General features: G+C 61.6%; 1 protein-coding gene across 12 annotated transcripts in view; it reads right to left on the reverse strand.

The window, feature by feature from the left end:
* The window catches only part of ELAVL3 (ELAV like RNA binding protein 3), a 45,693-nt gene that overhangs the window by 9,599 nt on the left and 8,614 nt on the right, over nt 1–27,480 (reverse strand). For 7 of the 12 annotated variants that reach the window (XM_043532757.1, XM_043532755.1, XM_043532760.1 and 4 more), the window contains exons 2-5: nt 4,693–4,915; nt 3,096–3,199; nt 2,494–2,647; nt 1,531–1,756 (exon numbers count right to left, since the gene is read on the reverse strand). In XM_043532757.1, coding sequence (XP_043388692.1) covers nt 1,531–1,756; nt 2,494–2,647; nt 3,096–3,199; nt 4,693–4,915 — 707 coding nt within the window. The remainder of the gene's footprint in view (nt 1–1,530; nt 1,757–2,493; nt 2,648–3,095; nt 3,200–4,692; nt 4,916–27,480) is intronic. The other 5 variants (XM_043532758.1, XM_043532756.1, XM_043532763.1 and 2 more) reach the window with 1 other exon arrangement.

Here is a 27,480-nt window from a genome sequence, read left to right on the forward strand (position 1 = left end):
TGGGGGTGCAGGACTGGCTGTTTGTGGGGGGGCCTCAGATCCAGAGCCCCTTATTCCCAGGCCGCAGTAACGAAGCCCCTGATGCGTGAGCACATTAAAATGGCGGGGGGGGGGAATTACGGATGCCATGGCAACCCAGGCACCTGACCCCCGCCCCCCCCCATGCACCCAGTATTCCCCCCTCCCCCCACTCCCTCTCCTTGTGGTTGAGAAAGTTGAGGTCCCTGAATCGCTGGCTCCCCAGGAATGGTCTCCCCCACCCCACCCCGCTCGTCTGCTGCCCACCTAGCCATGATGCCCAGGGCTGAGATGCAGCCACCTCTGGGGTGAGGCAGGGGGTTGTTTCTCCAGGGATCCCTCGAGTCCCTGCACAGGGTGCCCTGCCCAAGATGCCACCCATTACCTGCCTTTCAGAGAGGCAGATACGGCCAACAGTGTCCCAGCTGCCCCCTTCCTTCCTGCCCCACAGAGCCAGACCCCCGGCCAGCGTGCACGGACATCTCTCCCTCGACACCTAGGGATTCAGCCCCATTGCTGGGATGCAGCCGGCTCTGGGGTGGGGCCTGATTTTCTAGCCAATGCTGCACGACAGATGGCGCCAGGCAATGGGGGAGGAGCCCGGCCCTGGCAGGAGTTTGGGGGGCAGGACGGGATTTCGGCCAGGACGCCTGGGTTCATGCCCCGGACCCCAGCTACTAAGAACTGAGTTTTATTTCTCCTCTACAAGGCGGTGCGCCCTCTCCCGCCCCGCCCCCCCGCTCTGACCCAGCAAGTGGTGACCTCCCTGCCGCCAATTCAGCCCTTTGGGGGGGTGTCTCCCATCCAAGTCCTATCTACGGCCTGACCCTGCTTAGCACTGAGCTGTCCCCACCACCCGGCTGTGGGGACCGGGCCCCCCCCAGGGGTCCCAGACGGTTCACACCTCTGTGATGGAGCCAGCCCCCATGATGGCGGGGGCGGGGGTGACAGCAGGGGACGGGGGGAGAGAGGTGATGGGGAGCCCCCCAGCCCCAGCAGAGACAGAGGGGGTGGGGGTGGGGTGCCCGGGGGAGAGGTACCCAGGGGGGTCACTTCACAGACCCCGAGCTCGTCATGGGGCAACCAGGACTAACTGTGCTGTATGCAGAGATGGGTGGGGCTATTGGCAAAGGGGTGGGGCAGGAACAAAGGAGGTGGGGCTCCTAGTTTAAGGGGTGGGGCCAATGGTAAAAAGGGCCACAAGAACATAGAACAAGGGGAGGCGTCAGGAGCAAAGGGGGAGGAGTTACTAGTGAAATGGGAGGAGCTAATAAGAGGGGCTGGGAAAGGGGCTAACAGTAAAGGATGAGGGGGTGGGGCAAAAGGGGAGGGCTCATGGGAAGGAGCTAATAGTAAAAGGGGCGGGGCCAACGCAAAGGGGGCGGGGCTACTGGTGAAAGGGCAGGTGCTAGCTGTAGGAGGGCGGGGCCAGGGCCTAAAGGGGTGGGGTGACCCGGAAAGGGGCGGGGCTCCCAAGCAGAGGGGCGGGGCCAACGCCCTGGGGCGCCTCACCTGAAGCGCTGGGTCTGGTGGTGCAGCGGCCCCGTGTAGCGCCGCGCCGTGGTCTGGTACAGGTGGCTCAGCAGCGCCTGGCCCGTCTTCTGGCTGGGGTTGTTGGCGAACTTGACGGTGATGGGCTCGCTGGCCCCCAGCGGCTTCTGCCCGTTCAGCCCCTTGATGGCCTCCTCCGCCTCTATCCTCTTGTCGAAGCGGATGAAGCCCACCCCTCGGGAGACGCCTGGGGGGGGAGCGCAGCCAGGTTGGGGGGGGCTGGGCTGGTCTCAGCGTGGCGCCGAGGGGCACCGTGGGGCAGGGGGCTGTGGGGTCAGTAGCGGGCCCTGTGGGGCAGGGGGCCAGGGTGGGGCTTGGCAGGGGATCCCGTGGGGAGGAGAGGGGAGCAGGGGGTCAGTGAGGGGCACCGTGGGGCAGGGGGCAGTAGGGGGTGCTGTGCTGCAGGGAGCAGGGGGGTCAGTAGGGAGTCCCGTGGGGAAGGGGGCCAGTGGGGGAGTGCACCATGGGACAGGGAGCGGGGCAGAGGGACAGCAGGGGGCATTGTGCTGCAGGGAGTGGGGGAGTCAGTAGGGGGTGCTGTGGAGCAGGAGGTCAGTGGGGGCTGCCGTGGGGCAGAGGGCCAGTGGGGGGGCACCACAGGACAGGGGGCTCTGAGCACTCATGGGTGTCCAGGTGATTTTTCACAGCAGCCTGGGCCCATCAAGATGAGGATCGTCCCCCTCCCCCATTTGGGCCAAATCAGAGTCATGGGTCCATCCCCCCCCAGCACTGACCCCTGGCCCATCGGTCTCCAGGCCCAGATGGGCCCATGGGTCTGACCCGGGGGGCTGGGGGGGGCATGGAAGGGGCCGGAGCAGGCTGCTGCTGAAGTTGCCGGGCCCCACTGATCCAGCCCCTCGGAGAGAACCCTGGAGTCTGGGCTCCCACCCCCCGCCCCGGGAGCAGGGGGCTCCCAGCCCCTACCTGTGACCTGGTCCACCAGGATGCGGGAGGTGATGATGCGGCCGTACTGGGAGAAGAGCTGCTCCATCTCCTTCTGGCTCATGCTCTTGGGCAGGCCGCTCACGTACAGGTTGGCGTCGCGGATGGAGGCCGAGCTGGGCCGGGCGTAGGAGACCTTGGGGGGTGGGGAGGGGTCAGACGGGGGCGCCAGGGAGACAAGAGGGGGGCAACCCCTCCCATGCCACCGCCTCGCGCTTTGCCCCTCCCCTCCCCGGAGTCCTGGCGCCCAGCCCCCTGCTCTAACCACTAGGCCCCGCTCCGAGCTGGGGACAGGGGCAGGATCTGAGGTGCTTCCTCCCCCCCGACTCCATGGGTCTGTCTGTTGCTGGGGGGGTGGGGTTACCTGGCTACCCCCCAACCCCTCCCTGTCCTTGAATCCAACCAGCTCCGTCCCTCCATCCCCTCATCCGCCCCCATCCTCATCCCCTTCTCCCCCCCAGCCTCAACTCCAGCCACCCCAGCCTCATCCCCTCACCCCCCCAGCCTCATCCCCAGTCCCTGAGCCTCATCCCCTTGTCCCGCCCCCCACAGCCTCACCCCCAGCCCCCCAGGCCCCCGCTCACCTTGATGGTTTTCATCTGCAGTTTCAGCCCGTTCAGGGTGTTAATCGCTTTGTCTGCGTCGTTCGGGTCCACGTAATTCACGAACCCGTAACCTAAACTCTGCCCTGGGGGCGGGGGGAGGAGTGAGTGGGGGGCGGGTACTGAGCCCCCTCTCCCTATCCGCACAGCTCTGCCGGTGCCCCTCACTCCCGACCCGCAGCCCCCCGCTGCCCCAGCCCTGCCCCCCGGGCTCTGCCGGTGCCCCTCACTCCTGCCCCGCAACCCCCCGCTGCCCCAGCCCTGCCCCCCGGGCTCTGCTGGTGCCCCTCACTCCTGCCCCGCAGCCCCTGCCAGCCCGGGCCTGCCCCGCGTCCCGGGCTCTGCCGGTGCCCCTCACTCCTGACCCCTAGCCCCCCGCTGCCCCAGCCCTGCCCCCCGGGCTCTGCTGGTGCCCCTCACTCCTGCCCCGCAGCCCCTACCAGCCCGGGCCTGCCCCGCGCCCCGGGCTCTGCCGGTGCCCCTCACTCCCGACCCGTGGTCCCCCGCTACCCCAGCCCTGCCCCCCGGGCTCTGCCGGTGCCCCTCACTCCTGCCCCGCAGCCCCTGCCAGCCCGGGCCTGCCCCGCGCCCTGGCTCTGCCGGTGCCCCTCACTCCTGACCCCCAGCCCGCCGCTGCCCCAGCCCTGCCCCCCGGGCTCTGCCGGTGCCCCTCACTCCCGACCCCCAGCCCCCCGCTGCCCCAGCCCTGCCCCCCGGGCTCTGCCGGTGCTCCTCACTCCTGACCCCTAGCCCCCCGCTGCCCCAGCCCTGCCCCCCGGGCTCTGCCGGTGCCCCTCACTCCTGACCCCTAGCCCCCCGCAACCCCAGCCCTGCCCCCGGGCTCTGCCGCTGCCCCTCACTCCTGCCCCGCAGCCCCTGCCAGCCCGGGCCTGCCCTGCGTCCTGGGCTCTGCCGGTGCCCCTCACTCCTGACCCCTAGCCCCCCGCTGCCCCAGCCCTGCCCCCCGGGCTCTGCCGGTGCTCCTCACTCCTGCCCCGCAGCCCCTGCCAGCCCGGGCCTGCCCCGTGCCCTGGCTCTGCCGGTGCCCCTCACTCCTGACCCCTAGCCCCCCGCTGCCCCAGCCCTGCCCCCCGGGCTCTGCCGGTGCCCCTCACTCCTGACCCCCAGCCCCCCGCTGCCCCAGCCCTGCCCCCCGGGCTCTGCCGGTGCTCCTCACTCCCGACCCCCAGCCCCCCGCTGCCCCAGCCCTGCCCCCCGGGCTCTGCCGGTGCTCCTCACTCCCGACCCCTAGCCCCCCGCTGCCCCAGCCCTGCCCCCTGGGCTCTGCCGGTGCTCCTCACTCCCGACCCCTAGCCCCCCGCTACCCCAGCCCTGCCCCCCGGGCTCTGCCGGTGCTCCTCACTCCTGCCCCGCAGCCCCTGCCAGCCCGGGCCTGCCCCGCGTCCTGGGCTCTGCCGGTGCCCCTCACTCCCGACCCGTGGTCCCCCGCTACCCCAGCCCTGCCCCCCGGGCTCTGCCGGTGCCCCTCACTCCTGCCCCGCAGCCCCCCGCTGCCCCAGCCCTGGGCTCCCCCCGGCTCTGCCGGTGCCCCTCACTCCCGACCCGCAGCCCGCCGTACCTGTGATCTTGTCCCGGACCAGCTTGCAGGACTCGATCTCCCCGATGCTGCCGAAGAGGCTCTTGAATTCCTCCTGCGTCATGTTCTGGGGCAGGTAGTTGACGATGAGGTTGGTTTTGCTGTCGTCGGCCGCCCCGTTGGCGCTCAGGGGCGGCCCGTTGGGGAGGCCGCTGTTACTGGTGGGGCCGTTGGACACCTGGGTCTCCATGGTGCTGATTATCTGCTGGAGACAAGAGGGGGCAGGGGGTGATCGCTCTGCAGGCAGGGGGCGCTGTGTGGGGCAGGGGGAAGGAGGCACTGGATGGGGGAGGGGTGCTGGATGAGGTTAGGGGGCTCTGTGGGGGAGGCGTGGGGGGAAGGGGAGTGCTGCCAGCGGGAGGGGAGAAGGGGCTCTGTGTGGGGCAGAGAGAGGGGCTGGTGGATGGGGTTAGGGGGCACTGTGGGGGGGAAGGGGTACCTCTTGGGGGAAGGGTGCTGTGTGGGACAGAGGGTGATGGATGGGGTTAGGGGGTGCTGCGTGGGGGAGGGACGCTGTGTGGGGAGAGGGGACTGATCCAAGGGGGCACTCCATGGGGTTGGGGGAATTCTTCAAGGGGGGAGATCTGGCAGGATGCCCTGGCGTTCGCTGCCACCCCAATGGGTCGCCAAGCGTCCTGGTGCCAGGCCGGTTCAGCCCCGGGGGGGGTGGGGGCAGAGACATCGCGGGGAGCTATGGACAGACAGATGGACACACACCCTCCCACCCACGCTCAGGGAAAAGCCAAGGGACCGGGGAAGCTCTGTTGGCAAATCCCGGCCAGGCTGCCAAATCCAGAGCCCAGGAAACCCGGGGATGGAGGGACCGACTGCTGCGGGGCACAGACAGCTGGGCCGAGGGGCACAGACAGACAGACAGGCCAAGGGAGACAGGCAGCCAGGCCAGGGGGAAGGGACAGACAGACAGGCTGGGAGAAGAGATGGCTGGGCCAGGGAGGGGGGACAGACAGACGAGCCGGGAAGGGGAGACGGACAGACAGACAGGGAAGGGGGTACAGATGGCCAGGCCAGGAAGGGACAGACAGCTGGGCAGAGGGGACAGACAGACGGTTGGGGGGCAGACGGCTGGGCCAGGGAGGGGGGACAGACAGACGGGCCAGGAACGGGGGACATACAGACAGACGGGCAGTGGGGGGACAGACAGTCAGGCCAAGGAGAGACAGACGGCCAGGCTAAGGGGACAGACAGACAGGCGGGGGGACAGACAGACAGGTGAGGGGGGACAGACGGGTAGGAGGGGACAGACGGGCAGGGGGGGAACAGACAGATGAAGGGACAGACAGACGGGCAGGGGGGACAGCCAGATGGGCAAGGGGACAGACAGAAGGGCGAGGTGGGACAGACAGACGGGCGAGGGGACAGACACAGGGGCGGGGGGGGGACAGACAGACAGGAGGGACACAGACAGTCCCAGCTGCTCTAACACTTTGGGGAGCCAAGCCCCCAAATGGCCCCCCCCCCCGTGCGCTCCCTGCAGCAGGGCCCCTTCCCCTCCCCACACACGGAGCAATGAGCAGCTGGCTCCAACCCCCACCCTGGCCTGGTTATTTCTGCCCCATCTAGCATGGGAAAACCAACCCCCTCCAATGCCCCAACGAACCCCGAATCAGCTGCCCCCCTTCCTAACACCCCTGTCCCAGTCCTGGCTGCAGCCAGTGCTCTTAACCCTGCCTCAACCGCCCGCCTCCCGCTCCGAGGACGCTGGATCCTCCAGGCCCGGCAGCCCCAGGTCTCCCCCAGACCCTCCCCTTGAGACACTGATCCACCTTCCAATGCATTCACCTGCCCAGCTCCTCCGGGGGCACCAGATCTGCCTCCCCCTAGCAGCCAGAAACCGCCCCACGTCCAGCCTCGGTCTGTCCCCGTTTGCTCTTGGGCCCACGCCGCCCTCGCGCGACCCCCACCCTGGGGTGTACACGGAGCGCTCAGCTCCCCGGCGGCCTGCGTCCAGCCAGGCTGAGCAAACCCAGCACTTGCAGCGCCGCCCTGGCTGCAGGGACGGTGCCTTGCATCGACAGCCTGCGGCTCTAGCCTGACCTCCAGGCCGTTCCTTCCCCCCGGACGCCCCGTGTGGAGCCCGAGGATCGTAGCTAAACCAGCCTCAGGCAGAGACCGGGGGGGAGCCAGGAGCCCCCGACACCCCCACGATGGCAGGGACATGCCCAGATAGTCCCAGCCCCACGCTGCAGAGGAAGGCGAACCCCCCCACCCCCTATCTCTGCCAATCTGACCTGAGGAAATTCGTCCCTGTCCCTAATCGGGCAGCCAGTCTGATCCTGAGCAAGCCCCACCAGCCAGCGCCTAGCGAGAGGATGCTTCTCTGGCCGAGCTCTGACGCTTTAGAGGAAGGCTGGGGGGGGGGGGGGGGGGGGAGACAGGATCGATCTGCCCAGTTGTGCACTGTGGGGGAAGGGACAGCCCTTCCTGACCCCTGCAGGCAACCAGCTGCAGCCCTGAAGCATGAGGTTGGATTCTAGCCATTGCCTTAATGCAGAACCAGGAGCGTGCGGAGGGAATGCAGAGATTCCTCTTCTCCTCATGGTCCATGATGGAAGGGGACGAACAGTGGGGCTGACAGATTCCAAGGCCAGAGGGGACCCCCATGACCAGCCCCCACCCCTCCAGGCTGTAGAATTGCTCCCAGAAGTGAGAGATCATCTTTCAAAGCCCCCCAAGCGATGGTGAGTCCAGCCCCTCCCCGGGAAGCGGCTTCACCACATCATCACCTCCCTGTGTCTTATTCCAGGGCCGGATTTATCTACCTTCAACTCCCAGCCACTGGCCCTTGTCAGCCAGACTGAAAAGACCTCGTCCTGCACTCCAATCCAGCCTCCATCGCCAACGGCCCTTTAATCGGCCACGGGCCTGCTCCATGGTCAGTCGCCTGTCCCTGCAGCCATCCTGCCGCATCCTGCTTCGTGAGTCAAGGAAGCACAGGGTAGATCCCAGGAGGTGATTCCCATACAGGGGGCATTGACACCCCTCTGGTGAGACCGGGCCAGGCCAGGGGGAAAATGGCCCTGCCTGCAGCTTGTCCAAAAGTCCCCAAAGACGGGAGGGGTCGTGGCCCATCTGATCAGCCAACATTAATGTCAGTGAAATGCCCCTCAGCGATGCAGGACCCCGGAGACATCCCCTTTTCTCAGAAGCTAGCAGGGGGGCAGCAGGATCAGGGTATGTGATTCGGGGAATCCATTGCCTCAAACCCATCTCTCGTATCCTGCGCGCGGCCCGGAGGTGCAATTCCAGCAGCAGGAGGTGCCCAGTGGCCTTGTGCCCCTGGGTGCTGAGTGCCCCCACCGGAGAGCTGCCCTCATTGAGCCAACAGCGAGGACAAGCCCGGCACATGGATCCAAGACTGGGGCCTGCTGGGCCCCAAAATTCAGCAGCCAGATCAGCGCCACAAACCGATCCCGGCGCGCCTCCTGCCGCCCCGGGGATGCCTGCAGCGGCCGGTCAGCTTCAGCCATGGCTGTATCAGCTTCTCCTCCTCAGTTCTGTCAGTCCCCCGGCGGCTCCGTTAGGGATCCATTGGCCTGAGCCATGCCGCCCCGCGCCGCAGCCGTGCGTCTGAGGGAGGAGGGGGTTGGAAACCGGCGCAGCAAAGAGCGCATCAGGATGGAACCGGGGGGGGGACCGCAAACTCCCACAATTCCCTGCGAGGCGTGCACAAATCTTCCACAAGGAGGCGCACCAGAGGCTGCGGTAGGAGACGCCAACCTCCCACCGCACGGCGCTGCTCCTTTTTTCCCAGCGCAGCCCGGTGCACTGAGGGGACACGGCACCGGAAAGGCGAGTGCGCTCTGCCGAAACCGCCCTGGTGGCAGCAAGGACTCGACGGCCGCAGGGGAAACGGGGAAGGCTGGATCTATGCTGGGGCAGTTTGCCGGTGCTGCTACGCCCCTGCTCAGCAGAGCTCTGCCAGCCAACGGTTGCAATGTAGACCCGGGCTGAGATACCTTGGCCAAAAATGGCACCGTTTAACCCAAGTGCATTAGCGACACAAGGCCTTTTCCTTCCAGCACACGAGCGTCCATCCCCACGTGGCATTCCCCAGGCGCAGGGCCTTTCAATTCACCCCCTACCTTAGTCCAAATTCACTTTCCGGGATAGACGAGGCTGGGTCTGCGTTAGAGGCCTTTGCCAGCATAGGGGGCCTGGCAAAGTGCCCCTAGCAGGGATGCTGCCAGGCTGGCATCGCTCGCCCCAGCGCCCCCGAGTGAAATACGCTAGCCCGGCAAAAGCACAGATCGGCTGGTGTCACCGGCTCTGCCCTAGGGCTTTTGCCAGCTCTTCTGGGTCGGTCGGGGATGAGCTTTTCCACGCTCCCGACTGACCAGCCGGGCTAGCAAAGCTCTCCCCTGGGCAGCCGGCTCAGGGCATGTCTGGGATACCTAGCAAATCGGACCCGCGAAGCCACACGGTTATACCCGGGCAAATTCTGTGCATCCACCAGGCCTCACACTCAACCCCCGCCCCACAGCTTAGGGCCCGAAGGAAGCCGCCAGGGGCTGGAGTGTTTGGCCAAGGTCACGCCTCCCCCAACAGCTGCAAAAAGCATCCCGAAGGACACTCCTCCCCCCCGGCCTAGGATTTTGATTTGATCAGGAAGAAGCAACCACAGCGCCCCCTAGCGCCATGCAGGACCAACGGCGAGGGGAGAGCGCCCCTTACGGAGCCCCCGCCCCGCTCCCTGCAGCACAGCGCCCCCTAGCGCCACTCTGGGGCATTGGGCCAGCGCGGACTGCCAGGGGAGGGCGCCCCCTGCTGAGTCCCCCATCCCACTGACTACAACACAGCGCCCCCCAGTGCTGACCTGGAGCACCGGGGCCAGCACTGGCTGCCGGGGGAGGGCAGCCCAATGGGTTACGTCTGCTCTGAGCAGGATTTGGCCCATGGCAGATGGCAAAGCCTGCAGAGCACCCCCACACTGCCAACACCCTGCCTGCCACCAACCCCTCCACCCCCACCCTGCTGCGCTGAGTGGCCCCTGCAGCTGCTCTGGTGCGGCCGTCAGCTCCCTGTCGGGTTATTGAGCCGTCCATCGATCTCGACATTATCCCCGGCCCCAGGCCAGACACCAAATCCGTCGGCGGTGAACTACCAGCCAAACCGCACCCGGCAACGCTCCTCAGCCCCCTGCTGTCCCAGCCCTAGCCCCCCGGAGCAGACATCCCGCTGCCTTGGTGTGGAAGGCGGGAGATCTCTCTGGGGTTCCTATGCATCCCCCCAGCACCCTGGGAACTGGAAGCCCCTCCGTGGCCCCCCTTGCACTGGGGGCTCATTCCCAGACCCTGTCGTGGGGCTGGGTTTGCGGGTCCCTCCTCCCCTCACGCCCGGATTGAGGCCGACCCAGACCTGTGCAAACCCACCTAGATGCTCCCCTCCCCCGAGGGCCTTGGCCCCAGGGAGTGTGGGGGGTCCCAAATGCAACCTCCCTCCACGTGTTTTTACCCATTGGATCCCCACTTCCCTCTCCGAGCTGAGATAGAACCCAGGAGTCCTGACTCCCAGCCCCGCCCCACACCTGGTGGACCCCAGACTCCTTCTCCTGGCCTGCCCAGACCAAGCTCGATCACATATTTTGACCAGACGCCATGGGGGCAAAAGACCTATCTGGCTTTAAGATTAAACTGGATACGTTTATGGAGGAGATGGTATGATGGGATAACATGATTTTGGTAATTAATTGATCTTTAAATATTAATGGTAAATAGGCCCAATGGCCTGTGATGGGATGTTAGAGGGGGTGGGATCTGAGTTACTATAGAATATTCTTTCCTGGGTGTCTGGCTGGTGAATCTTGCCCACACGCTCGGGGTTTAGCTGATCGCCATATTTGGGGTCAGGAAGAAATTTTCCTCCAGGGCAGACTGGCAGAGGCCCGGGGGGTTTTCACCTTCCTCTGCAGCATGGGGCGCGGGTCACTTGCCGGAGGATTCTCTGCTCCTTGAAGTCTCTAAACCACGATTTGAGGACTTCAGTAGCTCAGACCTAGGTGAGAGGGTTTTCGCAGGAGTGGGTGGGTGAGATTCTGTGGCCTGCGTGGCGCAGGAGGTCGGACTAGACGATCATAATGGTCCCTTCTGACCCTCGTATCTATGAATCTATGAGATTCATTCTGGTCACTCCAGCTTGGCCCGGGGGGGAGGCAGCCAGAGGGTGACGCTGCCGTGACCTGGCTTGGTGGGCAGCCCCTGCACTCAGCCGGCCGGCCCTTCTCTGACTGCACCACGGTAACTCCCGAACACCGCCTCTGACCCACAGGGCCCCTTCTCAGCACCTCTGGGCAGAGCCCCTGGGATTTGGGGTGGAAATCGGAAATCTAGAAGAGGCAAAATGGGGGATGCATGGAGCCCCTGGCATGGGGGAGAGTGGGGAACTCCGGTATGAGGGTGGAGACATTGGGGGGCACTCAGAGCCCCTGGCATGGGGAGAGTGGGGAACCCCAGTGTGAGGGTGGGGACATTGGGGGGCACTCAGAGCCCCTGGCATGGGGGAGAGTGGGGGTCCCTGGTATAGAGGGGCTTTGGGGGCAGGCAGAGCTCCTGCCATGGAGCCAGTAGGAGTTGAGGAGCATAGAGAGCCCCACCTTCCAGCAGAGCTTGTACCACCCAGCAGCAGGGGGAGTCAGCAGAATTGCTCTGCATGGGCTGGATGGATAGATAGAGAGATAGATAGATAGATAGATAGAGGGGGTGTATGGGGCTAGATAGATAGATAGATAGATAGATAGATAGATAGATAGAGGGGGTGTATGGGGCTAGATAGATAGATAGATAGATAGATAGATAGATAGATAGATAGATAGATAGATAGAGGGGGTGTACGGGACTAGATAGATAGATAGATAGATAGATAGATAGATAGATAGATAGATAGATAGATGAGCAGAGTGCTCGGGGATGGACAGATAGATAGATAGATGTCTGGGGATAGATACAGGGGTGCATGGGGATAGATAGAGGGATGTATGGGATAAATAGATAGATTGTATGGAGAGAGAGAGAGAGATTGTATGGAGAGAGAGAGATGATAGCTAGAGGGTGTGTGTGGGGATAGATAGATAGATAGATAGATAGATAGATAGATAGATAGATAGATAGATAGATAGATAGGGTGTAAGGGGAGGAGTGGGGGTGTATGGGGATAGATAGATAGATAGATAGATAGATAGATAGATAGATAGATAGGAGTGGCTGGGGACAGACAGATGGGCCAGGCTGGGGATGGAGGGATGGGGGAGCGATAGACAGACAGGCCCAAGGAGGGAAGCAGCCCCCCTTTGGGGCTCTGCCATTGTCCCAGCCCCCCGGCCCCACCTGGCTTGGGCAGCTGTGTCTGCGGGCGGGCGGCGGGGCCATCCCCTGCCACAGCGCAGCCGGCCGCGGTGTCAGTTGCAGGCCGCGGCCCAGCTTAGCCGGGCTAAGCCCCTAATTAGGATGATCCCCCGGCTCCATCCGCCTTAACGCCACACAACGAGCTTAGCCCCCCCCCTCCTCCAGCAAACATATGTCACGGGGGCAGGGGGGCTGGACTGAGACACACACCCCAGGCCTGATTCCCCCCCCGGTCCCCTTTTCCACGTGACAGCCATCTGGCCCAGCCCGCGGGCCTCAGTTGCCACAGCAACCATCCTCTCAGCAACCACTTGGCAACGGAGACGCCATCCCCTAATCCAGTTTGGCCAGAGCGGGGATGGGGGGTCCTCTTGGCCCCCTGGCCCTCCAAATCCCTCCCGTGGATCATCACCCCTCAGAGAGACCGGGGGGGGGGTCTGAAGGGTATCCCGAACCTTGCCCCATCTACTCACCCCTCTCCCCCGCCATAGGCTCCCTACAAACCCCTATAGAAGGGATCAGCCCCTCCATCCGCTGCTATATGGCCCTGGGAGGGGTCTATAGGCGGGATGGAATTCCCTGTTCAATTCTATAGGGGGTCTCAAGATACAGAAGGGAACAAAGTCTCTACTCAGTTCTATGGGGGGTCTCTAAATACCCATGGAAAGGAGAGAAGCCTGTAATTCCATAGGTGGCCTGTAGACACCTACAGAAGGGATAGAAACCCTGATTCAGTTCAGTAAGGGAGAGTCTCTTCCTATAGTGGGAGAGAATCGTTGATTACCTTCTAAAGCACCTAGAGAAAACGTTTTCAACCAGATCCTCCAGGTTTCGAGGGACCCTGCTCCTCTGCTAGGGAAGCCCCAGGAAGTTCTATAGGGGTGTTTCCCATGAGGATAAAATTCTATAGGTGCATTTTCAAGTGGGGAAAACACTGCCCGGCTCGGGGCAGCCTGCCCCACGGGACGCCCGGGAGCCCTGACCTGCCAGCCCCCGTGTGCCCGGCTCGGGGCAGCCTGCCCCGCGGGACACCCGGGAGCCCTGACCTGCCAGCCCCCGTGTGCCCGGCTCGGGGCAGCCTGCCCCGCGGGACGCCCGGGAGCCCTGACCTGCCAGCCCCTGTGTGCCCGGCTCGGGGCAGCCTGCCCCGCGGGACGCCCAGGAGCCCTGACCTGCCAGCCCCTGTGTGCCCGGCTCAGGGCAGCCTGCCCCGCGGGACGCCCAGGAGCCCTGACCTGCCAGCCCCCGTGTGCCCGGCTCGGGGCAGCCTGCCCCACAGGATGCCCGGGAGCCCTGACCTGCCAGCCCCGGTGTGCCCGGCTCGGGGCAGCCTTACCCGCGTGATGCCCGGGAGCCCTGACCTGCCAGTCCCCGTGTGCCCAGCTTGGGGCAGTCTACCCAGCTGGCTGTGGAGGAGCTGGGTGGGTGATCTGGTTCCAGCCGCGTCCTGCCTAGTTTCCAGAGGACATCTGTGGCAATCAAACTGTCTCCGCAGAACATTTCACTTTCTACTCAGCAAACCCCAATGGGAAAAAAAATGTTTCCTCAGAATTTTTTCCCACTGGCTTTAATGCCAAAGCCAAATAACCCCGATCTCACTGCCACGCACCCACCACCATGACAGGCCTCGCGCCAAATCGGAGCCCCATCGCACCGGGCGCTGCACAGACCCCTGACCAAGATCAGGGCTTCCGGATGTTGAGTAATGCACAGGCCCAAAGGGAGAGCCAATCCTGGCCCAAAGGGCTCAGAGCCTTAATAGATAGGCCAGAAAAGGGGGGCAGGGGTGTTGTCATCCCCATGATACTGGTGGGGAAACTGAGGCACAAGAGCAAGTAAGTGGTGTTTTTAGAAGTATCACACAGCAAATCTGGGGCAGAAGTGAGAACAAAAACCATGCTCTAACCACTAGACCCCACTCCCCTCCCACAGCTGGGACTAGAACCCAGGAGTCCTGACTCCCAGCTCCTCTGCGCTACCCACTAGACCTCACTCGCCTCCCACAGCTGGGGCTCGATCTAGGCGTCCACAGTCTCCCTTCCCCTGTGAGGCCCCCTCCCATTCCCAGGGCTGGGCCCAGAGCCCAGGTGTTCTATCCCTCGATCCCCTTTAAATGCCACAGCTGCAGTTTTGCCAACACCGGCAAAGTTTGGTGTTCCCCCCAGCTGCTCAAGTCATGGGGCTGACGAGGGAATCCCAGCTTTCACGGCCACCAAAACGCCCTGGCGGGTGTCGCGAGAGGTGTGACGTCCCCCACAGGCTCAGCACCCAGAGCGAAAACACCCCACCTGGACTGAGGTTTTAAAAAAAAATCTTATGTTTTTTTAAGATCATCTCAAGATTGTTTGTGGGGGGAAAAGCTGAGATCCCCATTCGCCAGCTGGAGAAACCGCCCTGTGGCCGTGGCATGACAATCGCCGGACCGCCCTCCATCAAGGGCTATTTTAAAATCAAGTCCTTGTGCCCAGCCCCCCTCCCCCCCCCCCACGCTCTAACCACTAGACCACATTCCCCCCCCGGAGACCGAGCCAAAACCCAGGAGTCCTGGCTCCCAGCTCCCCCCACTGCTCTAACCACTAGACCCCACTTCCCTCTGCTCCCAGTGCCGGGGATAGAACCCAGGAGTCCTGACCCCGGGCCTGTCCTCCCTCGCCCGTCTCCGCAGAGAAGCAAGCCATCCGTGGTATGATAATCCTCCATTGTGCGCCAGGCAGGCAGGCGAGAAAGGAGCGAAACGCCCCCTCCCCTTCCCCCCCACGCAGAGACAAACCCGGCACACACAATGCTGGCCCCGGGCCCTGCGGACAATGGGGCATTGAGCGCCCAGGCGACAGGAGGCACCGGGCTGCCAGCCACGGAGCGCTGCTATTCTCCCACACATCCGCCCCCCACCGCCCCGCTCCCCGCCGCCCCCCCATGTCAGGGGAGCTCTACGGCGCAGGGAGACAATCAGTGAGAAAACGAGACGGGTCGGGTAGCCAAGCCAGCGTGTTAGTGATGTGGCCGGGGGTCAGGGCGCCGGGGTTCCTGGAACTGAGGGGGGAGGGGGGCCTGGGGGTCATGGGGAGGCCTGGGAGCCAGGACGCCTGGGTTCTGGTCCCCTGTCTGGAAGGGCACTGGCACCTAGTGGGGAGGGTACAGAGACAGCGAGCCAGGACGTCTGATTTCTAGCCCTTATGCTGAGCCCTAGGATAGTCCACTAGGATCAACCCCCTTCCCCCCGTTCAGATCTCCCCAGCTGCACCCACCACATGGCAGGCAGAATTAAAGGGTGCTATTGGCCTGCCATATTATGATAGCACCTAGAGGCCCCAGCCCAGATCAGGGCCCCATCGCACCGGGCGCTGCCTAGACCCCACCCGAGACCAGGGCCCCATCGCGCCGGGCGCTGCCCAGACACACAGTCCCTGCCCTCAGTTGTTCACCCTCTCACTAGCACGGGGAAGGGTTAACTCCTGTTTGACTGAGGGGATCTCTGAGAGTTTGGGGGCAGATTCTCAGTGCTCTGACTCCCACCACAGGTGCAGGGCCTTGGATAACCTGACGCTGAGGCCACAGAACCTCTGCAGCAAAGCCAGGACTCAAACTCAGAGCACCTGCATCCCAGCCCAGTGTCTTAACCACTAGGCCCTCCTGCCTTCCAGACAGGCCCTCCTGAAACAGTCACGTGATCTGATGCCCCATTACACCCCCGAGCTCCACAGTGCCCAGAGGCACCGCCACGGACCGCTCCCGACTACCACCGCTGCCTTCTCGTACCCAGGCAGCATCCCAGTGGCCCCGGAAACAGGCGTCCCCAGGCAGCCATTCTGCCTCTGCCCGCGTCCCCTGAGACCTTCGGCTGCAGGGCTCCAAGTATTTCAGTGCCGATGTTTGCGAGACGACTCCTCCACTGCCCCCAAAGCTTTTCTCTCTCCCCATGCCAGACTGTGCAACCCTCAGGCAACAGCCAGAGACTTTTCGGACCAGCATGATCCTCTAGCCTGACCTCCAGAGGCTCCCACCGCTGCTCCCAGCCCATACCTGGTGGGCGAGCGAGTCAGAATCTCAGTGCAGGAACAGCTGGGTGGCTTCTCTGGGCCACGCAATGCAGGAGGTCAGACGAAATGCTCAGAACGGTCCCTTCTGGCTGGACCTCCCAGGGATCTCAGCATCTCTTTTAGCAAAAGATTCCCGGTTGGGATTTAAAGACCCCAAGCGATGCAAAAACCGTCCCATCCCGCGGGCAGCTCCTCCGGGTTCATGCCCCTCGCTGGGCAAAACTGGCCCGGTTGTTCCCAGCCTAAATCCGTCTCTCGTTTTGAAGCTGGATCTCGCTCGGCCAAGGGCTGTTGGGTTAAAGAGCCCGTCAGATTCTCTCTCTTGCCTCCACGGTGGGGATAGACAGTCCACAAGCTAGCGCCTCCTGTTGGGCAGAACGCTTGGCACAGAGGAGGTGCTGAGGGGGCTTCGATTTGCTAGCAGGCCTCTGGGCCCCCAGAGGTCCATTTCCCCAAGGTCCATCAGGTCTGAGTGGGCCCCCCAGCTATCGGTTGCCTCCACTCCATGCTGGCATCTATGGAGCATCATCTATTTTAACACCAGAAGGGGCCATCTACCTTGTCCCGCGGGCCCGAGAATTCGCCCTGTGCTGAGCCCAACCACTTGTGTTTGACTAAAGCAGCTGCCAGACAGGAATCCTCCATGGGGGAGTTTGTTCCCATGGCTAATCACGAGCAAGACCAGCAAACGGATGGAAACCCGGCGTTTGCCGGCAGAACAGGGCTTTTGCTGGTATAGCGGATGCCAGTCCCCCGAGAGCTTTCGCAGCCGTACAATTGTGTCTACACTACAGCGTGCGCCGGCTCAACTCTGTCAGTTACCGGCTTTTCACACGCCTACTCAACCGAGTGACGCCAGCAACAATGTTAAAAGCACAGACCAACCCGCTGGTTTTCACCGTCAGGCGTTTCTTTCTCCAGCCCTTAGTGGATTTGCTGCTTGGATGAATAAAGGTCTAGAAAACGCGATCTATGCGGGAAGGTTGAAAAAATTGGGTTTGTCTAGTCTGGAGGGGAGAAGACTGAGAGGGGACATGAGAACAGTTTTCAAGTACACAGAAGGTTGTTACAAGGAGGCAGGAGAAGAATTGTTCCTCTTAACCTCTGCGGATAGGGCAGGAAGCAGTGGGCTTAAATGGCAGCAAGGGTGGTTTAGGATGGACATTAGGAAAAACGTCCTAACTGTCGGGGTGGTTACGCACTGGAATAAATTGCCCAGGGAGGTTGTGGAATCTCCAACACTGGGGACTTTTACGAGCAGGTAGACAGCACCTGTCAGGGACGGTCTAGATCAGTGGTTCTCAGCCAGGGGTCCAGAGCCCCCTGGGGGGCCGTGAGCAGGTTTCAGGGAGTCCACTAAGCCGGACCAGTGTTAGACTTGCTGGGGCCCAGAGCAGAAAGCCAAAGTCTAACTGCATGGGGTTGAAGCCTGGGGCCCTGAGCCCTGACATCTGGGGCTGAAGCAGAAGCCGGAACAACTTAGCTTCAGGGGGCCCCCTGTGAGGTGGGGCCCTGGGCAATTGCCCTGCTTGCTACCCCTTAACCCCCAGCTTTCTACCCCTTAACGCCGGCCCTGGAACCAGTTACTGTGGCAGAGGTGGGCCGTGGAGTTTTTATAGCACGTCGGGCAGGCCTCACAAAGGGAAAGGTTGAGAACCCCTGTTCCAGATAATACTTAGTCCTTCCTTGAGTGCCAGGGCCTGGACTAGGTGACCCCTCGAGGTCCCTTCCAGTCCTCGGATCCGATGATTTTTGTCGTTCTTCTCTGCACCCTCTCTGGTTTTTCCTGCAGCCTTTTTAATATGAGCCCACCAGCGCTAGCCAGATGGACCATCTTTGTTGGGGGGTGGAAATACCAAGAAACCCACCACAGTAACACTTCACTTCAAAAAGGGGAACCACACAAAAATGAGGCTAGTTAAGTGGAAATTCAAAGGAACAGTCACAAGAGTGAAATGCCTGCAAGCTGCATGGAAACTTTTAAAAAACACCATAATAGAGGCTCAAAGTACATTTATACCCCAAATGTTAAGAAAACAGTAAGAGGACCAAACAAATGCCACCATGGCTAAACAACAGAGTAAAAGAGGCGATTAGAGACAAAAAGACACCCTTTAAAATCGGAAGTCAAGTCCTACTGAGGAAGATAAAAAGCAACATAAACTCTGGCAAGTCAAGTGTAAAAGTATAAATACGCAGGCCAAGAAAGAATTTGAAGAGCAGCTAGCAAACGACACAAAACCGAACAGCGACGAAATTATGGTTTTTTAAGTACATCAGAAGCAGGAAGCCAAACAACCAGCGGGGCCACTGGACGATCGAGGTGCTAAAGGAGCACTCAAGGAAGACAAGGCCATTGTGGAGAAGCTAAGTGAATTCTTTGCATCAGTCTTCATGGCTAAGGATGCGAGGCAGATTCCCACGCCTGAGCCAGTCTTTTCAGGTGACAAATGTGAGGAGCTGTCCCAGATTGAGGTGTCAGTAGAGGAGGTTTGGGAACAAACTGATAAACTGAACAGTAATAAGTCACCAGGCTCAGATGGGATTCACCTGAGCGCTCTGGAGGAACTCAAATATGAAATTGCAGAACTACTGTGGCATGTAACCTATCGCTTCAGCCAGCCCCCGGACCGTATGACTTGTGGATAGCTAATGTGACACCGACTTTTAAAAAAGATTCCAGAGGTGATCCTGGCAATTACAGGCTAGTAAGCCGAACTTCAGTACCAGGCAAATTGATAAAGAACAGAATTATCAGACACACAGAGAAACACAATACACCGGGGAAGAGTCTACATGACTTTTGCAAAGGGAAATCACTCTTCACCAATCTATTACAATGCTTTGAGGGGGTCAATTAGCCTGTGGACAAGGGGAATCCAGTGGATATAGTGTACTTGGACTTTCAGAAAGCCTTTGACAAGGTCCCTCACCAAAGGCTCTAAAGCAAAATAAGCAGTCATGGGATAAGAGGGAAGGCTCTCTCACGGATCAGTAACTGGTTAAAAGATCAGAAACAGAAGGGTAGGAATAAATGGTCAGTTTTCAGAATGGAGAGCAGTAAAGAGCAGGGTCCCCTAAGGATCTGCCATGGGACCAGTGCGGTTCAAAGTATTCGTAAATGATCTGGAGAAGGGAGTAAACAGGGAGGTGTCCATGTTTGCAGCTGATACAAAATTATTCAAGACAGATAAGTCCAAAGCTGACTGCGAAGAGCTACAAAGGGATCTCACAAAACTGGGTGACCAGGCAACAAAATGGCAGATGAAATTCAATGTTGATAAACGCAAAGTAATGCACCTCGCAAAACATAAGCCCGACGATACATCCAAAGTGATGGGGGCTAATTTAGCTGTTACCACTCAAGCGAGATCTGGGAGTCTTTGTGGAGAGTTCTCTGAAAACATCCACTCAATGTGCAGCGGCCGTCAAAAAAGCGAACAGAATGTTAGGAACCATTCAGAAAGGGACAGATAATAAGACAGAAAATATCATAACGCCTCAAAATAAATCCATGGTACGCCCACACCCTGAATACTCGTGCTGTTCTGGCTGTCCCATTTCAACAAAGATATGTTCGAACTGGAAAAAATACAGAGAAGGGCAACAAAAATGATTAAAGGGATAGAACAGCTTCTGTGTGAGGAGAGATTGAAAAGACCGGGCCCCAGCTCGTCTTAGAAAAGAGACAACTCGGGGGCTAGGATAGAGGGCTCCACAATGACGAATGGTGTGGAGGAAGTGAATACGGAAGCGTTATTTGCCCCTTCATGTAACACAAGAACCAGGGGTCACCCGATGAAATTAACGGGCAGCAGGTTTACAAGAAAGACAAGGAAGTTCTTCTTCACACAATGCCCAGTCAACCTGCGGAACTCACTGACAGGGGATGTGGTGAAGGCCAAACGTATAATGGAGTTAAAAAAGAATTTGATAAATTCCCGAAGCACAGGTCCACCAATGACTATTAGCCAAGACGATCAGGGATGTAGCCCCGAGCTCTGGGTGTTCCTAAACTGGACGACAGGGGACGGATCATGTGCTAATTGCCCTGTTCTGTTCACTCACATTTGGTACCGGCCATTGTCAGAAGACAGGATACACTGGACCATTGGTCTGCCCCAGTGTGGCCTTTCTTATGTTCTTTAACTGGACGCAGTGTCACTCTAACCCATGCTTCATACAGAGGGAAAATCACCCCTACTCACTGCCCCCTGTTTCGACATGGTTCTTGAGTACAGAACATTACAGAGCCCCCGGCGCACTGTTGGCTCTGGTCGTCTTGCTATCAGCCCCGCCTCAATAATTACTTCCACACCATCCCGACCATCAGAGGCCCATGGTGCTGTGGTACCCCGAGACTGGAAGCGCTCGGAAGTCTGGCTCTAAGGACTTCAGGTCCTCACCAAAAAGGGCAGGTGTTTCTGGACCCAGTTAACCCTGCCAAAGCCATCTGCTTCCAACCAGTCCCCAGGGCTGCCCCCTCAATGGGGTTCACCAGAAAGCCCCAGCTCCCGGAGTCACGGGATTCTTTGGGACCGTCAGCTTCCGACTGAAAACAAAACCCAACGTCGGTTTCTAACCCTCATGGACACAGGCCAAAAAATGCGACCTCCCCACGGCTCCAAAGCCAGAAGACAAATAAAGCTCCCACCATGGGGTTTTTTTCAAAATCTCAGGATATTTTTAAGCCGCTCCTGCGCTTTTCAATGGCTTGGGGTTGAAATGTAGAAACACTCCTGCATTTGGAAGTCCGGACGGGCCTCGGCTGTTTCCCCTGGGACAAAGTTCGCATCTAACAGCCTGATGTGGCATTTGGGGATGTGCAAAAACTCTTCCCTTGATTGGCTTTACACCAGTGGCACTTGACCTGGGAAAACTGAGGAAGAGAAAGGGGAATTGACTCCCTCAAAATCACATAGGCTTGTGGGGAGGCTCTGAGAGCAGAACCCAGGAGTCTTGACTCCCAGCCACATCCTGCTCTAACCCATGAGACCCCACGCCCTCCTCTAATCACTGGACCATGCTTTTGTTCCAACACAGCATGTCAAGCCGTTTCAGTGACCGATGCACTAGCCTAGCTGTTGTCCCAATTAAAAGAGCTCTTGCCGCTCAAAAAGAGCCAGCTCCAAATCGATTAACCACAGGTGCCGATTAGAACATTCGTTGCAACAGTGTCTCATGCTTCTGCGCATTCAGGACGCGCATCGCCCAGGGGCACAGAGCTAGCATCCTGCATCCTCACAGCCCAGCAGGCGCAGACAAAATGAACCCTGGCGCTGCTGGAATCTGGTTTGCTACGCACAGACTCCATGAGAATCGTACCGTCCCCAAAGCCTCCTAGACTCCTGCTTTCTCGCCCAGCGGGACCGATCGTTCTGCTCACGCCCCATAAGAGCTCACCAGAGAGTGCGCCACGCCCACGGGAAACCACAGTTATAGCAGTGCTGTTGTATTGCCCCTTTCAGCCACAGATCTCAAAGCACTTCGCAAAGGCGGTCCTGAGCTGCGACGGGGGCCCAGCATCGTGCCAGGTGCCGCACGGACCCCAACCCAGATCAGGATCCCATGCTGGGGGAGCGGGGGTGCTCCGCCCAGAGTCTGACCAAGATCAGGGCCCCATTATGCTGGGCACTGCCCAGACCCAGATCAGGGTCCCCTCTTCGGGGCACTGCTCAGACTCAAAATGGGGAGAGAGCCCCTGCCTGGCTGAGTTGACACATTGAGTAAGGAGGAGTGGGGAGGTGGCTAAAATTTGACCTTGATGCCCCCTAATACCCCCCACCCACCTGGGGTTTGACACACACGCAGCGAGACCTGAGGCCGGGAACCCTGGAGGTCTCACCCTGGAACCTCTCAGGAAACCACCAAGACGGTGCAAAGCTCCACACAGGGTCTGACCAAGATCAGGGCCCTGTTGTGCAGGGCGCTGCCCAGACCCCAACCAAGATGGAATCCGAGCCCCCCCCCCCGCAATTGTGCCAGACCAAACCCAGATCAAGCTCCCATCGTGCTGGGCACTGCCCTAACCCAGATCAGGGACAGAACCCAGGAGTCCTGACTCCCAGGCCCTCCCCCCCCCCGCTCTAACTGCTAGGCCTCCCCACCCCTCCCAGAGCAGGAGATAGAACCCAGGATTCCTGGCTCCCAGAATGTGATGACCAGGCCCTGGGTCCCAGCAGCCCAGGTGCTGGGGAGGGGGTCAGGATACAGGGCAAGTGGGTGCCCGTCCCAGCCAGGGTGTCACGCCACCAGTCACTGGTGTGGCACACTACCCCACGAGAACCCGCCTGGCTGGGGGGGGCCGGGCTTGCTGCCTCCAGGCCAGAATTGGAGGGCTTTTCATCCCGGGGGGAGGGCTTTTCATCCCAGGGGGGGTGGAATGTCAGGAATTGCCCTGTTTCCTCACAGTCCCCCACCCCACCCCCCCAGGCTGCTGCTCTGCACCCTCAGTCCCCCCCCCACAACGGTCCTGCAGCCTCCTACTGCAGGGTGCTGCCAATCTGCCCCCCAGAGCATCCTCCCCCTGCCCCCAGTTGCTGGATGTGCCCTGCCTGTATCCCCCTGAGCCCTTCCCCCTCCAGCCCCACCTTTGCATAGCCAAGACCCCTGCAAGGAAAGAACCGCCAGCCTGGCCCATCCCCACCAGAGGGAGAAGCTGCCGCCTGCAGGGGACACCCTAGAGCTCTCAGCCCCTCGCCCTGCCACGAAGGGGTACTTGGGGGTCCAGTGGGTGGGCAGAGGTGGGGGCTGGGAGCCAGGACTCCTGGGTTCTGTTAGAAGCTCTGGCAGGCGAATGTTCCCCCAGGCGGTGCCAGGGGAGGGGAGCGGGCATCTCTTGCTGCCGACAGATCCTCCCCAGCACCGTAGCCGGGTTGGGGGGGAGGGCAAATCTCCCAGCTGCGGGTCGCCCCGGGCAACGTGACGAAGGGCCAGGAGCCACACGGGATGCACCCGCGTTGGGCTTGTTTACAGCATGGAACCGCCCTGGGCTCAGGGGCTCGACACCACTCCCCTTCCAGGGCTGGGGCTAGAACCCAGGAGTCCTGGCTCCCAGCACCCCCTGCTCTAACCACCAGACCTCGCTCCCCTCCCAGAGCCGGGACTAGAACACAGGACACTGGGTTCTGGCTCCCTGCCTGGGCCTCTGCAGCTCTGCAAGCCCAAGCCCCAGGGGCAGCTGGGTAATTGCACCTGCCTCTGGGGAGCAGCCCAGGGTCTCTCTGGTTCCATCAGCCTTGGAGAAGAACCTCCCTTAGGCTGAGCCCAGCCCTGGCTGTGTGGGCCATTGTGTGGGGGGGGGGGTGAGGGGGGGTTCAGGGAATCTGCCCTTCCCCCAGCCTCAGCGGCATCCTAGGAGAGTCGGGTGCCCACAGATCCCTCATGCAGGGCCCCAGGCCTGGGGGGAAGGCACCAAGACTCACTTGATGCCCAGGGGCAGGGATGGCACACCAGGAGCTGAGGGGCAGGTAGCTCCTCAGGAGGGGTCTGGCGCATTCTGGCCCCCAGGGCACTGCACAGCTGCTGTGGGGGGCACAGCCTTTGGAGCCCAGTCCCCCACCCCAGAGCAGATTAGGGTGCAAGGCCCTGGGGCGGGCAGAGCAGGGAGGGAGAACGGTGCCAGCCAAGCCCATGGAGGGGGAATGAACGCACGCGCAGTCGGGGCTGCCAGGCAGGAAGCTGGGCCCGGTAGTTAGACCTCTGCCCTGGGAGCCCTGGGCTCAGTTCCCTGCTCTTAGACCAGAGCCATGAAGGTATTTAGGCTCCTACCTTCCAATAGAAAGGCCTTAGCCACTCCGTGCCTCAGTTTCCCCATCTGTACAACGGGAATAACAGCCCCGCCTCATGGGGGTGGGGGTGAGGATAAAGATTGGGAGGTGCCTTATTATGGGGGAGTCAGATACTACAACAATAGGAGCTTATCTAACCCCCACCCCCACCCCGTGAGGCAAGGCAGGGCTATTCTCCCCAGTGTACAGATGGGAAATGAGGCACAGAGAACCCAGGAGCCCTGCCTTCTTGTTCTAGCCCACTAGACCCCACTCACCTCCCAGAGCGGGGGGAGAACCCAGGAGTCCTGGACCCTTAATGACCACAAAGTGGACCAGTAACCCCACGTCCTACACACTACTCATGACACAAGTCCTCCATGCTCACCCCACCCTGGGCTCCCCGCATCTCTGCCAGTGCCTCTCACTCCCAACCCACAGCCCCCTGCTCCCCACCACACATGCTCACATCCTGCTGCAGGAACTCATTACATTTGAGCTCTGGGGGTCCACAGACGGGTCCCATGGGGCTGGAGGGGGGGCACTGAGGACCCTGAGCCCAAAGCCAAGTGGGCTCTGTGCAGAAGGGACCTCAGAGCCCTGAGCCTGGGGAGGGGGGCCTGGCTCCGGGCAGCACCAGGCCAGCTGGGCATGGAGGGGGCAGGGCAGCCTGACCGGCACAGATCCCCCCCCCCCGCATCTAGGAAGGGATAAAGGTGCAAAGAACAAAGGGTGACACCCAGCTGGGAGCATCGGACAATAACATCCCCCCAGGGCCCGGAGCTGCAGCTGGGGATAGAACCCAGGAGTCCTGACTCCCAGCCCCCCACCCCCACCCCGCTCTACCCACTCCCCTCCCAGCACCGGGGCCGGTAGCAGGTGCCCTGGCTGAGCCCTTCAGGGAACTGGCCAGGGACTGAAATGAGGGCTGAGGAAGGCCAGGTGCTGATGAGGGGGTGGGGTTCAGCTAGGACTCCTGGGTCCTTCCAGGGCAGGTGGGGATGGGGGGCGTCAGGCAGGACTCCTGGGTACCATGGCAGCAGCAGGGGCTCACCACCGGGCCTGTGCCACATGGGATCCCCCACCCTCACCCCAAGGACCCTCCCTCCCCAGACTCTCCTCCTGGGCTGGGGGTGCAGGGCCCCGTCCCCCCAGAGAGCGAGGCCTCCCCAAGCAGGGTGGGTGGGGCTCTCGGCTTATCACTGGAGGGCTGCCCCAGGCACCCCACCATCTCCCCATGGGGCAGGGCGGGGAGGGGGTGCCTGCTTGGCAGCCATTTTCTGGGGGCTCAAAGCGCTGCCCAGGGACTGGCAGCCCAAGGGGAAGGAGAGAGATGAGACTGGGAGGGCGGGGTCCAGGCTGGAGGCACCCCTGGGGGAGAAGGATGTACCACCTCCCGCCCTGTGATTGCAACCCACCAGTCCCCCCAAGGGACAGCAACCCACCAGCCTCCCAATACATCACACCAGCCCCCCAGGAATAGCAACCCACCAGCCCCCCAGTGCAACACACCAGCCCCCCAATACATCACACCAGCCCCCCAATGAAACACACCAGCCCCCCAGGAACAGCAACACACCAGCCCCACAGTGCAACACCCCAGCCCCGCAGTACATCACACCAGCCCCCCAATATTTCTCACACACTCCAGGAACAGCATCACACCAGCCCCTCCCCAGAGCAACACACCAGCCCCCCAATGCAACACACCAGCCCCCAATACCTCACACCAGCCCCCCAGGAATAGCAACACACCAGCCCCCCAGTGCAACACACCAGCCCCCCAGTACATCATACAAGCCCCCAATACATCACACACATCCCAGGAACAGCATCACACCAGCCCCTCCCCAGAGCAACACACCAGCCCCCCAATACCTCACACCAGCCCCCAGCACATCACACCCCCCCCACGAACAGCAACACACCAGCCCCCCCCAGTGCAACACACCAGCCCCCTAGGAATAGCAACACACCAGCCCCCCAGTGCAACACACCAGCCCCCTCCCATTTCCATCCCCTCTGCACAAAGCCCCCGGCCCATCCCCAGCTCTTCGCCGTGTGTGCATGGAGGGGGACAGGGCAGGCAACGTGGGGGGGTCCCTGCTCCAAAGGCAGAGGATGTGGCAGAGCCCCCCCCCCGTCCCAGCCAACTCTGGCTCTTCCCCAGCTTCTCCCTCCCCTTCACACGCCTTTGTCAGCTAGCCAAACTGCTCCCCCCTCCACGTGGGAGGGGGAGGAAATGGGGCTCCCCCTCCCCCACGGCTAAGCCACCTGCACTGTGACTTTAAGAAACACAAACTCAGCTGCTGCACCCCCCCATGCACACACACATCCCCTCCCTGCTGCATTGTTGCCCCCCAGCTCCCTTCCCTGCACCCCCCCATGCACACACACATCCCCTCCCTGCTGCATTGCTGCCCCCCAGCTCCCTTCCCTGCACCCCCCATGCACACACACATCCCCTCCCTGCTGCATTGCTGCCCCCAACCCCCTTCCCTGCACCCCCCCATGCACACACACATCCCCTCCCTGCTGCATTGCTGCCCCCCAGCTCCCTTCCCTGCACCCCCCCATGCACACACACATCCCCTCCCTGCTGCATTGCTGCCCCCTACCCCCCTTCCCTGCACCCCCCCATGCACACACACATCCCCTCCCTGCTGCATTGCTGCCCCCCCAACCCCCTTCCCTGCACCCCCATGCACACACACATCCCCTCCCTGCTGCACTGCTGTCCCCCCAGCCCCCTTCCCTGCACCCCCCCATGCACACACACATCCCCTCCCTGCTGCATTGCTGCCCCCAACCCCCTTCCCTGCACCCCCCCATGCACACACACATCCCCTCCCTGCTGCATTGCTGCCCCCCCAGTCCCCTTCCCTGCACCCCCCCATGCACACACACATCCCCTCCCTGCTGCATTGCTGCCCCCCAGCCCCCTTCTCTGCACCCCCCCATGCACACACACATCCCCTCCCTGCTGCATTGCTGCCCCCAACCCCCTTCCCTGCACCCCCCCATGCACACACACATCCCCTCCCTGCTGCATTGCTGCCCCCCCAGCCCCCTTCCCTGCACCCCCCATGCACACACACATCCCCTCCCTGCTGCATTGCTGCCCCCCAGCCCCCTTCCCTGCACCCCCCCATGCACACACACATCCCCTCCCTGCTGCATTGCTGCCCCCAGCCCCCTTCCCTGCACCCCCCCATGCACACACACATCCCCTCCCTGCTGCATTGCTGCCCCCCCAGCCCCCTTCCCTGCACCCCCCCATGCACACACACATCCCCTCCCTGCTGCACTGCTGCCCCCCCAGCCCCCTTCCCTGCACCCCCCCATGCACACACACATCCCCTCCCTGCTGCATTGCTGCCCCCCAACATCCTTCCCTGCACCCCCCATGCACACACACATCCCCTCCCTGCTGCATTTCTGCCCCCCCCAGCCCCCTTCCCTGCACCCCCCCATGCACACACACATCCCCTCCCTGCTGCACTGCTGCCCCCCAGCGCCCTTCCCTGCACCCCTCCATGCACACACACATCCCCTCCCTGCTGCATTGCTGCCCCCCCAGCCCCCTTCCCTGCAGCTCCCCCA

This window comes from Chelonia mydas, chromosome 20 (genome assembly GCF_015237465.2).
Source record: "Chelonia mydas isolate rCheMyd1 chromosome 20, rCheMyd1.pri.v2, whole genome shotgun sequence".
NCBI classification, from domain to species: Eukaryota; Metazoa; Chordata; order Testudines; family Cheloniidae; genus Chelonia; species Chelonia mydas.